Source organism: Halichoerus grypus, chromosome 7 (genome assembly GCF_964656455.1).
Source record: "Halichoerus grypus chromosome 7, mHalGry1.hap1.1, whole genome shotgun sequence".
In the NCBI taxonomy this organism is placed as follows: domain Eukaryota; kingdom Metazoa; phylum Chordata; class Mammalia; order Carnivora; family Phocidae; genus Halichoerus; species Halichoerus grypus.
This window is the reverse complement of record NC_135718.1, coordinates 25,149,584-25,165,366: the sequence shown is the minus strand read 5'-3', so window position 1 is coordinate 25,165,366 and position 15,783 is coordinate 25,149,584. Positions and strand designations below refer to the sequence as shown.

At 50.0% G+C, this 15,783-nt stretch overlaps 1 protein-coding gene across 4 annotated transcripts in view; it reads right to left on the bottom strand.

Moving 5' to 3' along the window:
* Window positions 1-15,783, bottom strand: part of SH3PXD2A (SH3 and PX domains 2A) — a 235,102-nt gene that overhangs the window by 179,229 nt on the left and 40,090 nt on the right. For all 4 annotated transcript variants that reach the window (XM_078077149.1, XM_078077151.1, XM_078077150.1 and 1 more), the window contains one exon: window positions 3,241-3,321. In XM_078077149.1, the coding sequence (XP_077933275.1) occupies window positions 3,241-3,321 (81 nt within the window). Of the gene's footprint in view, window positions 1-3,240; window positions 3,322-15,783 lie in introns of those variants that run through there.

The window sequence follows — 15,783 nt, the reverse complement described above, 5'->3', positions numbered from 1 at the left end:
GAGGCAGGCATGCAAGCATAAATGAAGAAACAAATTAACCAACAAATTAGGGACATCCTTTACCCTGATAACTATAATTCTCAAAAGAAAAACAACCAAAGACCCCCAATCGGACGTGGGGGTGTGGGGCTGTATCACTCCAGGCTGCTGTCCCAATCAGAACCATACAGGCATCCTTTTTGTTCCCCCCCCCAAGAGGAATGCTCTTTCCTTCCTCTCCTTCCACAGCATGTTGCCTGTCCCTCAATCTAGTGTCTATTTCATCTCCAGTGGACTTCATTGCTTAAAAATCTACTTCCCCCACTAGACTTCTAAAAGGAAGGGACCTTGTCCTTCTCAACGTAGCATTCCTCAGGCTGTGCGACTTCTGTCCTGCAGAAGCACACATATGTTGGAGGCCAGTCCACTCTTACCCTGAGCCAGCCTGGCTTATTCATCTTTATACGTCCACCCTCACCACTCACAGATAGGGTAAGACTGTCAGATTTAGCAAGTGAAAATATAGGACACACCATAAAACGTGAATTTCAGATAAACAAGGAATCACATTTTTAGTATAAGTATATCCCATGCAATATTTGGGATACACTTATAGTAGAAAATAATAATAATCATTATTTATGTGAAATTCAAAATTAATTGGACATCTCCTATTTTATCTGGTGACCCTGCTCCAGGGCCTCAAAGGGAGCAGGTAGCCAGTTAGTAAGAAGCGTGGGTGGCATGGGGGAGAGAGGGGAATAGGGAGATGAGTGACCAGCTCTGTAAAGTTCTAAGGCTTCAGATAAGTGTAGAATGCACAGTTACCGGCTTATCTGTGCGTTCTCTTCCCCAGTGCCATTAATGAGCTAGCTCCCCCATGCTTCACCAGAGGACTCATTCATGCCACAGGTCACATCAAAAAGACACTATCTCTCCTCCAAGCACCAGTCCTTCCGCTCCTGCCTCCCCCGACCTGCCGCCCCCTCAGGGCCGGATGCCCTGGTGTGTGCACGAGATTGTCCATTACCAAGGATCTCGCATAGATTTGCTCATGTAAACCTCACGACAACCCTCCTGTGTGGGTACTACTCAAATCTTCATTCCACAGATGGGAAAACAGAACCTAGAGAAGTTAAGACCTGTTTCCAGAGTTACACAGTGTGACAGAGCCACAGTGCGTCCCCAGTGCCTAAGCTCTAAGCCACTCTCTCACACAGCTGCTCAGAAAGGCCAGTTGTGAGGGCACCAGGACCAGAGACAGAGTTAGCAATGCCATTCGTTCTTCCTCTATAGGAGCCACCATATTAAAATCAGCGACCCCGATGAGTAAGAAAGGCTTTCCAACGTGAACGCCACTGAAAGTCATCATGTCATGAGTTCTGTAAAATGGGTTCACAAAGATGCTATGCTTGGCGCAAAGGTTAAATTCCAAAGAACCATCCCAACCCCTTTCCAAACTGCATCTACAGGGTGGCGATGACCCATGTAGACAGGCCTGGCCATGCTCATGGCGAGAGCCAGCACATCGCACAAGATGCTCCATGCTGTGTGTCCCAACACACAGGAAATAAGCCCTCCAGGCAAGGAAGAAGTGGGGGGAGCAGCATTCCTTTCTCGTGAGGTTCTGTAACTAAGGAGGGGGGGGAGGGACCAGAACAGAAGGGGGGGAAGAAAAGCTCTGATTTGAGAGTTTCCGCTGGCTCACAGACCCTCTCTGGCTCATCAATGAGTCCTTTCAGGGTTTCCTCTCCCCAACCAACTTATCATTTCCTGTCCAGCACACTACACCCATTGATGGGGTATCAGCAAATCCCACCAGCTTATACCAGAAGGACCCAAGGAGATTGGACAGGAATGGGGGAGGTGAGGAGAGGAAGAGGCAGGAAGGTAAGGAGTGGCTTTCCACCCCACATTGTTGGATTAAGACAGGATTTACTGGAATACAGGAAGCTGGCTCATCTTTGGCTCATCTCATAAATAGAGTGATAAGGACAATGGGATAAAGTCAGGTACTTAGGGGCAACATGCAGGCCTGGCCTCTCCAAGATGACTCACCACCAAAAGCCTACAAATGAAGGACTGGACCTTGGTTGTGAGGGCCAGGAGCGCATGTCTCTTCTTTGTATTTTTATTGGCCAACACCAGGCTTATAGCCCTAAGGAAGAATCTAGAACTTCTGTTTCCCCTTCCTGATGTAGGAAGGGTTTCTGTCCAACTCATGGTGATTCTGCCTTCTCTGGTGCCTGACTCGGATAAAGAGGCCTAGGCCCCCTGCTGGTCGTGTCTGTGACCCTCTACCCGGGGCCACACTGATTGGTCCAGAGAGGGCACCTGACCCAAATCAGGCCAATCCGAGTCTTACCTGGGATTTTTCAACTTGAAACTAGGAGAGTCAATCGATCTCTCTGGTGTTGGGAGCCAACAGGTATGAAATTTGGGAGCTGTTGACAGCCACGCTCCTTGGGAATTTGAGGACAGTGCCCAGAGAGAAGCAGAAAGCAGACGCAGAGAGAGAGCAGTTGTGGCTTCTGATGTTCCTGGAGCCCACTGTTTCACTCTCCTTTTCACCCTCTGGTCAACTGCATATCTTCCCTGGTATCTCCTTCCAACCACGTCTCCTATTTGTCTGAGCCAGTAGGAGGGTAAAACCATCCCTTGTAACCCAGAAAGGTCTAACCGAGTTAGCTGGAGTCAAGGGAGGCGTCTGCAGGAGGAGCTGTGTGAACATGCCTGTGTATATTAGAGAGTCGCACACACATGCGCGCGTACAAACAGGGCGGTGAGAGACCAGACAGACACAGTGGTATGCCCCGTTTGTGTCTGTAGTTCAAGAAACTGCTTATTTTCTGTTTCTGTCTCTCCGGTGTGTTTGCTTTTCTTTGTCTGCAATGACGTAGTGGCTTGTGTCTCACCCTGGATGTTTACAGATACATGTCTGCTCATGCACACAGCACCCACGGCCATCCTCCTGCCTCTCCACCCTGGTTTCCTACCCCCCAGGCAAAGGACGGTGACAAAGCTCGGACTGTTAAGACCATCAGAGGAAGCCAACAAAGCCCGGTGTCTGCATGCGATATTCAAGACCCAGCTAGCCAGGCGAGGTTTCCTCATTTGTCCCTCTGCTCTGACCGAGACGCAGACCCCAAGTGCTCTGACAAGGGTTCTCCAGATGAATGAGGACACGAGAGCGGCCAGCCCACCGGAGACTCAGGCCACTGCAGGTGAAACTGGGTACCATCTGAACTCAGACCAACTTACCTGCAGGTCAAAGAACTTGCTGTACCTCCGGTAGATGGTCTGGGACGTGGAGTCGGACCAGGTCACATTGATGATGTACACCTGTGCAGAAAAAGTAAGAGCAAATGAGTGGGTGACGAAGGTCGAGCTTCAAGCTGTACCAGACACCATTTACCATGACTGGGGGTGCCCCGTGGCCAGGACCATTCCTACCTCTGTCCCCAGGACCCAGCACAGTGTGTCAGGTACCACCCAGATGCTACACACATTTATTTAAATACACACACACACCTAGAAGGATATTCAATAAATTGCTAAGGATGATTATCTTAGATTAGGATTACAAGTGGTTTTCATTTATATGTATTTTATACAACGAACATACATTGGGGTTGTCAAAAATTTCCACTGGCTCTCAAACTTTACAGTGAATGAGATTCTACAGGAGGTCTTCCCAAGTTGCAGATGCTGGGGCCCCACTCTCCGAAATTCTACATAAGTAGATCTGGGGTTTCAGGGCTCAAGCATCTACATTTTATTTATTTATTTATTTTTAAGATTTTATTTATTTATTTGACAGAGAGAGACACACAGAGAGAGAGGGAACACAAGCAGGGGGAGTGGGAGAGGGAGAAGCAGGCTTTCCGCCGAGCAGGGAGCCTGATGCGGGGCTCGATCCCAGGACCCTGGGATCATGCCCTGAGCCAAAGGCAGACGCTTAATGACTGAGCCACCCAGGTGCCCCTGCATTTTATTTTATTTTGTTTTTTAAAGGCTTTATTTTTTTAAAAAAGATTTTATTTATTTGAGAGAGAGAGAGAGAGCATGAGCAGGGGAGAGGGGCAGAGGTACAAGCAGACTCCTCACTGAGCAGGGAGCCCAACGCAGGGCCCAATCCCAGGACCCCAAGATCATGACCTGAGCTGAAGGCAGATGCTTAACTGACTGGGCCACCCAGGCGCCCCTTAAAGGCTTTATTTTTATATAGCAGTTTTAGGTTCACAGCAAAATTGAGCAGAAAGTACAGAGAGTTCCCATACACCCCCTGCCCTCTCCCACCACCTGTTAAAATTGGGCATCTATCCTTTTTAACAAACCACTTCTGCTGTAGTTGATCCTCAGAACCCACTCCGAAAAGCACTTCAGGTGACCATAAGCATTTCAGAGATGTGCAATTCATCCCAGTATCGCTACGTCTTAGCTCAGGGCTGGGCACAGAGTGGAGTGGGAATTCAGAAAGCGTTTTGCTGCAATGAACAATCAAACAGACCCTCTGGATGAGAGGCAGATTTGCAGGACAGAAGTGAGCACATGTAAGATTTGTAAACTTGTCTGAAATGAAGGCATTTCCTGGACCCCATTCCCAATGTCACCCCACTTCCCGGGGCTCAGGCTCTCCAAGGCTGCTGCCTCCAGCCAATCTGGAAGGCTCCCTGGCCCGGGAGGTGGGCAGGCCTGCTGGCTGGAGAAGGAGAAAGTCCCTTGCCACACAATCTGGCCTACTGTCACCACCACTGCTGTCCCTTTCACCTGAACACACACCAAAGGCACACCCTCCTGGGGGAGAGCTCAGTGAGAGGGAGGGGTCCCCTCAACCCCCTCAGGGCTATTCTGCTGAACTTCCCCTCTGGTGCCTGCTGTGACCTCTCTGGGGTTAAGGGACAGCACTGAGACACAGTGAGACCCCTGCCTTGCTTCCTCCCTCCCAAGAGACCGAGTGGCTATGCCCACAGCTGTGGTTCCCTTCGCCAGGGTGTGCATCAGAATCTCCTGGCCGGCTTCATAAACGCTCAGATTCCAGGCACTTGCCTAGTGATTCAGATTCAGTAGGTCTGGGGGGACTCCACCTGTGAGAAGAAAATGGCCAGCGAAGCCAGGGGTCTCAGCCACTGTGAGAAGGAAGGAATGTGAGCAAAGAGGAGGAACATTTAGATCCCTTGGCCTCAGGATAGCTGAACTCACCGGATGCCTGGAGCAGGGCTGTCTTAGTCTGTTCGAGCTGCTATGACAAAATACCACTGACTCGGTGGCTTAAACAGCAGACATTTATTTCTCACAGTTCTGGAGGCTGGAAGACCAAGATCAAGCTTTCCAGTGAGACCCACTTCCTGACTTGCAGATGGTCGCCCCGTTGCTGCATCCTTATGTGGTGGAGAGAGGGGGCTCTAGTCTCTTCCTCGTCTTCTAAGGGCACTCATCCCACCACTCATGGCCTCATCTAAACCTAATCACCTCCCAAAGGCCCCGCCTCAAGGATTAGGGCTCCAACATACGAATTTGGGGGAACACAAACGTTCAGTCCACAGCAAGGGCTCTGCACCCAGGGATATGGGGCTTCATGTTTGGCTACTCAATTAACCTCTACGCAAACGAGCTCTGACTCCTCCGTCCCTTCTCCACCCCCCCACCCCCCAAGCCCCCTCAGAGAGGTCGCCTGGCTCAGGGCAGTGTTCTCTGTGACCGGAAACCGAGGAGAGGGCCATAAAGCAAAGCAGACAGCGAAGGTTGCCACCCTGACATGGGGTATTGATGACATGTTTTATGTGACCCTGATAAGAAAGAACATAAAGGGAAAGGCCATCCCTATCTTCACAAACCCAAAATAAACCATTGACTATGATTATAATAGATAGGGGTGTGCTTTGCTTGAGATCATATATAAACAAATACCTCATACAATTAATGGTAGGAACCATCCAGGTAACGGCCACTTCAGGCCAGCACAGCGTAAAGCACTCGCACGCATTAGCTCATTCAATCTATGACATAGCTACCACTGCTATCTCCATTCTCTACAGGAGGAAGCCGAGGTTCAGAGAAGCTAAATAACGTGCCGGAGGTCACACAGCTAGTAAAATACAGAGCAAAGGACTTGAACCCAGGTCCAGCCGAGTCCAATCACCATGTTCTTAACCACACTGGACTACCTTCCTATATGTAAATTTAAGAGTATGGATATTTAAATTGAACTACTTAATCAGGACTGAAAGACACCTTTCTTAATAAATCTCTGGGTGGCCTGAAAAGTCTGTGTGCCCCTTGCATAGGGGATGGACCTAGAGGGACATGGGGGCGTCATGTCAATTCTGAGAGCAAGAAGAGGCAGAACTCAGGGCCCAGACAGAAGTCAGTGGTCAGGAATGCTACAAAACCAGAGAAATGCAGAGGAAACCCTCACACACAACTGGCTTCACTGACTGTGGCCGGATGCTCTGGGGTTTTCACCGGGGTTATAACCCATCCCATCCCCCCTGCTGACTCCTGGGTGCTGGACCCCCAAATCCTGCCGGCTACATCTCCCCTCCCACCTGCACCTCCCCTTCCCGCAGGTCCCGGGCAGATAGCAGATGCTGTACATGGCCAGGTGCTCCCTTCCTGACCTCTGCCTGGGCAGACACACTATAAGGAGGCCCCAAGCGGCAGTGCCCTCCCAGGAGACAGCATGCAGGCCATTAGACAGCAGCCTTTCTCCCTGGCCAACCAAGCGGGGCCCGGAGGAAGGGCTTAACTGGGGCTTAACATGACCCATGCTCCATCCTCTTCAGTAATTAGGGGCTTCCCTTCACCTCCCAGGGAGAATTAATTATAGGCTCCCAGCCTCCGGCGGCTGGGAGGTCTCTCCGTCTGCAGAGGAAACTCAGACCCAGGATGGTGATTTGCCAAGAAAGAGGCACACACTGTGGAGTCAGTCACACCTGGGTTTCACTCTCAGGATCGTCCCTATTGGCTGTGAGACCTCAGTCCAGCCTCTCAGACCCTCAGGCTCCTCCTCTATTCAATAGGCACAAGACTGGGGGCTGGCGGGCCTGCCCCCTATGCTGGTTGCCATGGCAGGTGTGCTCACCCCATTAGAGCCAGAGCTGAGACAGGAGCCCAGACCTCCCAATTCCAGGCTAGGGCTAACCAGCACACAACCAGAGCACCCCCCACCACGCCCCCTGCAAAAGTCCTTTCCCTTCACAGAGAACCATCTCTGTCTAACCCTTGACCTGAACCCACACTGAAGACAACCTCTGGAGAAAAGCCAGAGGGTAGGGTGGCAGAAGTTGCCCAGTGACCCTTGCGGGCCACAGCCACCAGGCTGCAACACGGCGTGCTTCCCCTCAAAACTCATTTCTTTCCTTTTTGGGCAAAGGCTTGCACATGAAGTGAGCATGAAGTGACTCTGGTGCGGCAGTGTGGAAATGAATCCTCACCCCAGGTTCTCCCAAACCTTTAGGATTTACCAGAGGCCCCCCAGCCTCCCTCCTGGACAAACCGTCTAAATCCTGAGTTGAGGAAATGATCAGAGACCTCCCTGGAAACAGAAGCCCAGAGGTCCGAGGACAGTCTCCAGACCCCTTTCTTTCATCTGGGCAGCCTCTTTCAAGTGCTCGTCTGCTTTCCTCCAAACCTTGAATATCCTAGATTAGCGTTCCAGATGAGCAATGGATATGCAAAATTCCAGCCCAACCCATACAACCCCCCACCCACATTAGATTCTCAAGCCTCTCGGAGCTGGCCCTGCCAGCATTGGAAATGCTAGCGATAACCCCCCGAGAAAGAGCAGGTGGAGGGGAAGGGGGACAGGGCAGAGGTCATCTGAGAAAGCCAGCTCTGTTTCCAGGGCCTGCGTCAGGGGCCCAGATAAATTCTCCTCTGGCTGTAGGAGCGGCCAAGATAACATTACCCCGCAGCTGGTTCTCAAGAAAGGTTTGCAGTTAAAACATCCTGCTTCCACACACTTTACTTGGGGTTGTGTTTCCCGGGTGGAGTTTCCCTTACTCTGGATTTTAAAAACCCAGGGATTCTATTTCCCCCGTTTCTGGCCATTTCGGGCAGATGGCAGGCATCTAGGAGACCTCGCCATTGACCAGCAACTGTGTCCAGTTTCTCCTGGGGAGGCAACTCCAGAGTCTCATGTCCACCTGCCCTGCTTATCCTCTACAGAGGGGTCTCCACCACAGACACAACTGTGGAGACTCTCAGCAGACACCCAGCACGATGCTTTGGTCCGACCAGCCCACCCACTCAGGACCACCTTCCATCCGCTCAGCTCATCAGGCCCAGAAATGTCTGAAGCTTCCAATACTTCCAAGTCTTGCTCCTTTCAACAAGAAAACAGCCATAATGCAAATCAGACCCACGGCTTAACTCCAGAGCACTGAGAATGAAGCCCAGCCCAGTTCCTGTGGAGGGACCTTCACGATCGGACCTGGGCCGCAACCAAAGAATGACCCAAAGATATGGCCCAACCATTCTTAGGAGGCCTAGGACCTGCCCCATGTTTAATTAGAAAGGGCCAGTAAATACCTATTGCTCCCTGTGCTGACAAAAAGTAACGTTAGAGGCAAGGAGTTAGGAACTGTGGAAGAAACCGTATATCCTCATGGCACTGTGGTTCGGTTTACTAAGGAAGGTCTTATTTTCTCTGGACCCCTACCAGCTACCCCTGGCCCCAGGCCAAATGGAAACTCCATGACAATCTTCCTTCACCTGCTCACACCATAGTCCATCAGGTGGCTAGGACTAGGGCTGTTGCATACAGTAGTACAAGTTGTTCACTGCCCAAAGACAGCCAAGGGGCAAGTAGGGGCTGAAATCTCACCTATACCCTGCACCTCAAACTGTGCACTTTGGCTGGAAGCTGCAGGCACACAGAGAAAGGGGTGCCTTATTCTAATGCATGCACAGTGCTTCTGGTCAGGACACAGCACCTTACCAGTCCCACAGTAAGCAGTGAAGGCCATGGTGCCCCTGGGGGGGGGGGGGAGCTGTCACTGCTTTTTAGGGCCCTTGAGGTCACAATACCTCCTCAGGACCCAGCTCTTCAACTCCCCCAAATCTTCTAGATGGAGGGATGCTTAGCATTTGGGACCGAAGAAGTCTGAATGAACACAGCCAGTAAAGGGGAGTTTACATCTGGGGACATGATCGTTGCTCTGGCTTCCGGCAGGAGCAGTTCATCATGCCAAGTTTTCCGTGAAGATGACACCAGCCCATCTAAGGTACCAATCAGTTCTAACCTTACATTCAAAGGGTCCCACGTACTATGTCCTACCCCAGAGAGGGGAGAAGTGGAACATAAGTTCCAAATCAGGCCAGACTGATCCTTGAGGTCCAAACTACCTGGCAAGGCAGAAGACCCAAGGCTGCTGCACCCCCATGCCAAGTGGCTAAACCAAAGGCTGGGCCAGTGCCCCCTTTCCTCCCTGCTGGGCCCACCGAGTCCCACAGTAAGCAGTGAAGGCCATGGTGTCAAAGACTCATCTTGACTGCACCCAGAGAGAAAGGCCCAGAATCCAACATCTGACCTGGGTCCACTAGCCTAGCAAGCTTGTGTCCATCTCTTGTGGTGCTCCTAGTCTGATTTCCACAATTAGCCAGTTATTATATCTGCCTTAATTTGCTAATTGTTGGCTCAGAACAACCCAGCACTGGACACATGCTGTGTCCCTGCCGATTTAACATGACTGAGTATGTCCTTCCCAGCAGCAAGGGCAGCAAACGTCTCCCCCAGCCCCGCTAGTCCTCAGGGCACACTGAAATGATGACTGACTGGTGGGTCTACTGATTGAAAATCCATGGGGTTTGAAGCACCAACGAGATCACAAACAGCAACACTTGGGGACCATCCCCCCCACCCCCAGAAGCAAATCCCCAATGGCCAAGGGTAGACTACAAATACATCTGGCTCAGTACAAGCGTCTTTGCGCCAACCTAAAACCCGGTCGGCAAGATCAAGTTTAATAGCCTGTGGCTACTTGGCTAAAGTTTCTGCTCACTCTCAGGGTACGACCCTATTAAAATTCCAAGCCCTCCTCTAGGGTGGGTGCTTTCTCATGGGGTGGGGAGGATGGTGATGCTGCAGATTTGGGGAAGAAGCACCACCTAGAAGCTTGGACGTGGAGGGTGCCCCCCACCCCAGCATGCCCACGGACAGATTGACCACAGGATTGATGACCAGGTGTTGGAACCTTTCCCGTGCTCAGACCACCCTCCTCCAGGCTCGCTCTGGACCTCATGTCTATGCACCAGTCACAGTAAATGCAGCTGATGCGACCCCAGGAAGGCTCTGGGAGGGAAGGGGCGCATGCTGGCAGAATGTCCCTCCCAGAACTACCTGTCCACCAGTCACCAAAACACAGCGGCCGCCACTGCAGGCCTGCACCACATGGCCCTCATCTGGGATAAAGGGCTTTTTAAAGGGGTTTGGAGAGGGGACAGTCAGTGGGCTCCTGTACCTTACCAGACACCTTCGAGAGGGTTTAGTGGGTACCCATCACACTCACTGCGGGTACCTGCTACTGTTTGCATGGGTCACGGGCCTTGACTGTTGATTTAACTTGAAAGGCAGTGGGTAGGCAAGAGGGTCTGGAAAAAGCCTCCAATAATAATTTGTATCTTTGCTTACTGGTGGGGATAACAGTAGTGACCTACTTTGGGGTTGTTGTGAGGATTCCGTGAGCTAACCTGTACCTCCCCATTAGCATGGAAGCGCCCTGAAGGCAGATGATGGCATCCTAGCGCTCAGCAGGACACCTTTCCCCTAAGAGGTGCTCACTTAATATCCCTTAAGTGAGTGAAGGAACAAAACAACTGACAAACATTGAGTGAGTGCTTACCTAGTACCTGGTTTTGTGCCAAGCTAACAACGAGGCAAAGTCCCCCGACCTCCAAGCTCTTACAGCTCAGCCAGACAAATCAAAGTAGGGAAACAGTGCAAGATGGAGTCATGGGGTGCCAAAAAGTGAGGCTCAGAAAGGACCAAAGGCAGTGTGGGCACTGTGGAGGGGGAAGACAGCTTTGAAAGCATTTGATGGGTTTAAATTTTAGCTCTAACATTTCTCTGCTGTGTGGGCTTGGGCAAGTGTCTTAGCTTCTCTGAGTCAGGGTTTCCCTAACTGCAATGTGTGGTTCATAATGGGAGCGTCCCATTAAATGTGACGACGGACATGGGGCACTCGGCACAGGACCTGGCACATGGCAAACACCCAACGAACGTTAGCTATTTAGACGTCCAGGAAGAGAGAGGGCGTGAACCATCTTCTTTCCCTTTGCCATGAGACATGGAGCATGACACCAGGAACTGGAGCAGGAGGGGAGTGGGAAGTGGGAAACAGGGACACAGATGGACGAGGACGAACCCACGCGTGCGCACACATGCACACGTGTGCGGGCACACCAGTAGCGGAACCAGCGCTGGCCTGGGAGAGCAGAAGGGCAAACATTAACTGCTGCCTGGAGCTAGGAAAACAATGGCTGACCTCAGGAGCCCCCCACTGAAAGGATGGGCGAGCTGTGGCAGGCTCCTCTGGGTCGGAGGCTTTTTTCTCCTTTATTTCATGTTTCCTGGAAGGGGAAGTGAGTGTCTAACGTAGGAGCTCCCAGGATTTACAAACCCTCCATGGACCTTAAAAAAAGGTTCAGCTGTCAAAGCTCTGTGTATATAATCACCAGAACTAGGAGAGAAACAGCAAGAAGAGTCTGTTCTTAGAAATCTTTTTCTTAAATACACAAACTATAGGTTTCATCAGGAAGAACAATAATAGCCATGCCCACTTCACGGAGCACTTACTGCATTCCAGGCATTGCTAAGCACTTCATTCAGATCATCTCATTTAATCCTTGTCATCTCTGGTCCATAAACGAAGACATCTAGAGAGGTAACTGGTCTACCTAGGTCATACCGGTGGCATGTCGCAGAGCTCGGCATCAAACGCGGCGTTAACTACATAGCCAGACCACCTCAGCCTCTTTAATAACTACACCAGACTGCCAGGAACAAGGCAGAGTCCCAGCCCCAAGGCTCTGCCCTCATGCTTCAATCTGCTGTTCTGTCGAGGGGTGGCTTCACGTGTGGGTGATCTATCAGTGTGTCCTGAGGTCCCCCATGTGGCAGGCAGGTAAGAAGGTCTGCATGGGGACCAGCACTATTTTACATGATCTGAGTTCATCACATCAGCTCCATGAAAAGGTGTTACTCACTCTCAGCCCCACTCCCCATCCATAAAATAGGGGTGCTAATAACTGCCTCGCTGTGAGGATTAATGAGAACACAAGAACCACCACCAGCGCCTGGAACACTGTAGCTGCTCAATAAATGTGACCTCCCTTTCCCATCCCCCCACCCCCACCCCCTACCACCTTCCAACTGCCTGGCATGGTCTTCGGCACTTAGAATTTGAGCCTCTTCCCTAGAAAGTTCTGGAGGCACCAATTAGCCCTGGGTCTTGAAAGGAACCCACTTTCATTTCTAGAGCTCTGGACGTGGTCCTCACTCCATGCTTTCCAGGGTCCCTGAGGGCGCATGGTTGAACCTTTGTACCTTTGTCCCTCCAACTGGGCCACCACCCTCTGGTCCCAAGCTAGCTTATCAGAGCAAACAGGTCTGACCACCTTGCACCAGCAGGTGCTCCAATGGAGAGGTAGCAATGGGCAGTGGACATCTTGGCTAATGCCCAGGACCCTGGGGAGTGTGGCAGTGTGCCTAAACTAGGGGAAGGAGGCTCACCCTATTATGAAAATCGAGAAAAACTCTAGATGCACATTGACATTCAGGAACTAGAGTTCTGGAAACCTTAAACAAACGTATCCTCTCCTGAACCATAAAGAGGGTCGTGCTCCTGAGCTTCCATGGGGCTTGGACACAGCCCAGTGGGTGTAGGAAAGGGTTCGCAATGACTGACTCTCAAATCAATGACTGACCTGGGCCCGCTGACCTGGACACACACATCCTGTGAACGTGCCCCACTCCCTCGTCACACCCTAGAGAGCAAGGCAAAGGTTAACACACACAGCTTGGCTTCCTCTTCCTGGGAAACAGAGCAGCCGGGCAAGGCCAGAGGCCAGCAGTCTCCTCCACACACAGCATGCAGGGGAAATGACCCCAGTGTTTCCTCCCCACCATCTGACACACTCACACCTTCCTCTCTGCTGTGCTCAGCAAAGCTCGACTTTTGACACAGAGCAAATAGCTGTCATTAGGAATTTTGTTGCAAGGGACAGACCGGACAATTGTTTTGGAAAGCATTTTGGCAATCTCTATCCCAAACTTACATTGCCTTTGACTTAGCAATTTCACCTCTAAGAATTTATCCACACAAGTGTGGATATGTGTAGGTGTGCATATATGTGTACGTGTTGTATGTGTTTATGTATATAAAGATGTTTATGGCAGCCCTGTTTGTAAAAATAAGGAAAAAGTAAGGAATACTGAATGTCTAGTGATGTAAAAAATAGTCATATAAATTATGATTCATACACCTGTTAAAGAGAAGGTGGCTCTTTCTGTGTCATTTTGGTAAAATGTTCACACTACACTGAGAAAAGGAAAAAAAAACCAGATTATGAAACAGTACGTACATAATACGATTAGATGTATTTGGGGAGAGGTGTATGTATGGGGTGTGTGTGTATGTGAACGTGCATGCACATTTGAAAAGTCTGGGAAAAAAATGCAACAAACTGATAAGTGGTTATTTGGGTTAGGAGAAGGAGAAACAGATTAATTTCACTTTATACTTTATACATTTCTATTTTATTTCTTTTGAACATGTATGGCTTTCATAATTTAAAGCAAAATTTCCATCTTATAAAATAATTGTGTCCTCTTAGCTAGCTAATGTCAGCTCCTAAATATTCTGCTAAAATCCAACATTTGCTCATTCTTGGGGAGTTTTAGGGTATTTCAAGTTCAATCTTGAGCCCTTGAAACCAAGGTCTGCAACCCTGAGCACACATACAATCCCCTGGAGTGCTTTAAAAACACTGCCTCCCCGGGCCTCACCCCACACCCCCCCACACACACCATTTAAATCAGAATCTTGAAAGATGGGGTGGACTTTGGTAGTTTGCAGAGCTCCCCAGGTGAGTCTACTGGTTGTTACAGATCGAGAACCACTAAGGTGAAACAATACTAAAAACAGTGCTGAACTAGCTGGAAAAAATACTCAGTAAACAGAAAGCAATGTGATAGTATAATTTGTACTATTAACAGTCACCTCTGCCTTCAAGAGGACTAGTGAGAGAGCCTGTACTCGGTGATTTTTGGAAAGTTCTGCCTCCAGTTTTGGAATTCACCAGCTCGAATGGGGAAAAGAAAACAAGGGGCTCGTTTGTTCTGAGCTATGGCTGTGTTTCGCTTTCTTTGGCAGCCTGTGACCATCCTCACCTCCCAGAACCTACATCAGTGACTGAGGGGTCAGAGTCCAGCCCTTTTTGGCTCCAGGAGGAACAGCTGAAAGAATTAGAGGTGCTGAACCCAGAAAGGGCATTTAAGAGACACACGACAGCTGGTTTCATATATTTAAAGGACTACGAATATGGGAGGTTCAACTCCAGTTGTACTCAAAGGAAGGTGGTGGCTAATGAGCGCAAATTATAGGAAAGCAGGTCTTTGCCTAATGTCAGGAGGAACCTTCCAGCCGGATTGGCCGAAGGACGGCAGGGGCTATCTTGTGAAGTAATGGGATGGTCAGGGCAGGAGATGAGTGACCTCCTGTCCGTGATGTTGCTGGAAAATCCCTTCCCACTCAGCCCTCCAACTCTCTGAGGCCAGAAACACAAAGTTTTAGCAAAATCTACTGGGAATGCAGCTCCTTTAACAAACAGTTTTCCACTCTCAACAAATCTAGCCTAAGCACCAGCTGAGGGCCAGGATCTGAACTAGGTGCTGGACAGATGGGCAGTGAGCTAGACGGCCTGTCCTCATGGAGTTTGCATGGGGAGCATCAGGCGCCCATATGATCATTTCTTTTTTTTTTTTTTTTTTTTTTAAAGATTTTTTTTATTTATTTATTTGAGAGAGAGAATGAGAGAGAGAGAGAGCGCATGAGAGGGGGAGGGTCAGAGGGAGAAGCAGACTCCCTGCCGAGCAGGGAGCCCGATGCGGGACTCGATCCCGGGACTCCAGGATCATGACCTGAGCCGAAGGCAGTCGCTTAACCAACTGAGCCACCCAGGCGCCCCCATATGATCATTTCTGACTGTCCAATAAAACCGAGTGCAGCGATAGAAACCGGTGGAAGGGGAGGTGCCTACTTTAGACACATGGTCAGGGAAGGCCTCTCTCAGGAGTGGATATTTGAGTTGAGACCTAAATGTGGAGAGCAAAGCACCGCTCACCCACTGGGGAGGTGGGTGGGATCTCAGTTTGACTCAATCCAAAATTGGAAGGGAACCCACCCTCACATCATCTACAAAAGTTAACTCAAAATGAATCAAATACTTCCATGTGAGCAATAAAACTATAAAGGTCTTAGAAGAAAATATAGGTGCAAATCTTCATGACCTTGGACTAGTCAATGGTTTCTAGCATATGACACCAAAAACAGCAATCAAATAAACTGGACTTCATCAAGATCGAAAACTTTTGTGCTTCAAAGGACACAGGCAAGAAAGGGAAAAGACAATCTAGAGAACAGGAGAAAATATTTGCAAATTATACCTCTGATAAGGGACTTGTATCTAGAACACATAAAGAACTCTTACAACTCATAATAAGATAAATAACCCGACTTAGGGGCGCCTGGGAGGCGCAGTCGTTAAGTGCCTGCCTTCGGCTCAGGTCATGATCCCAGGGTC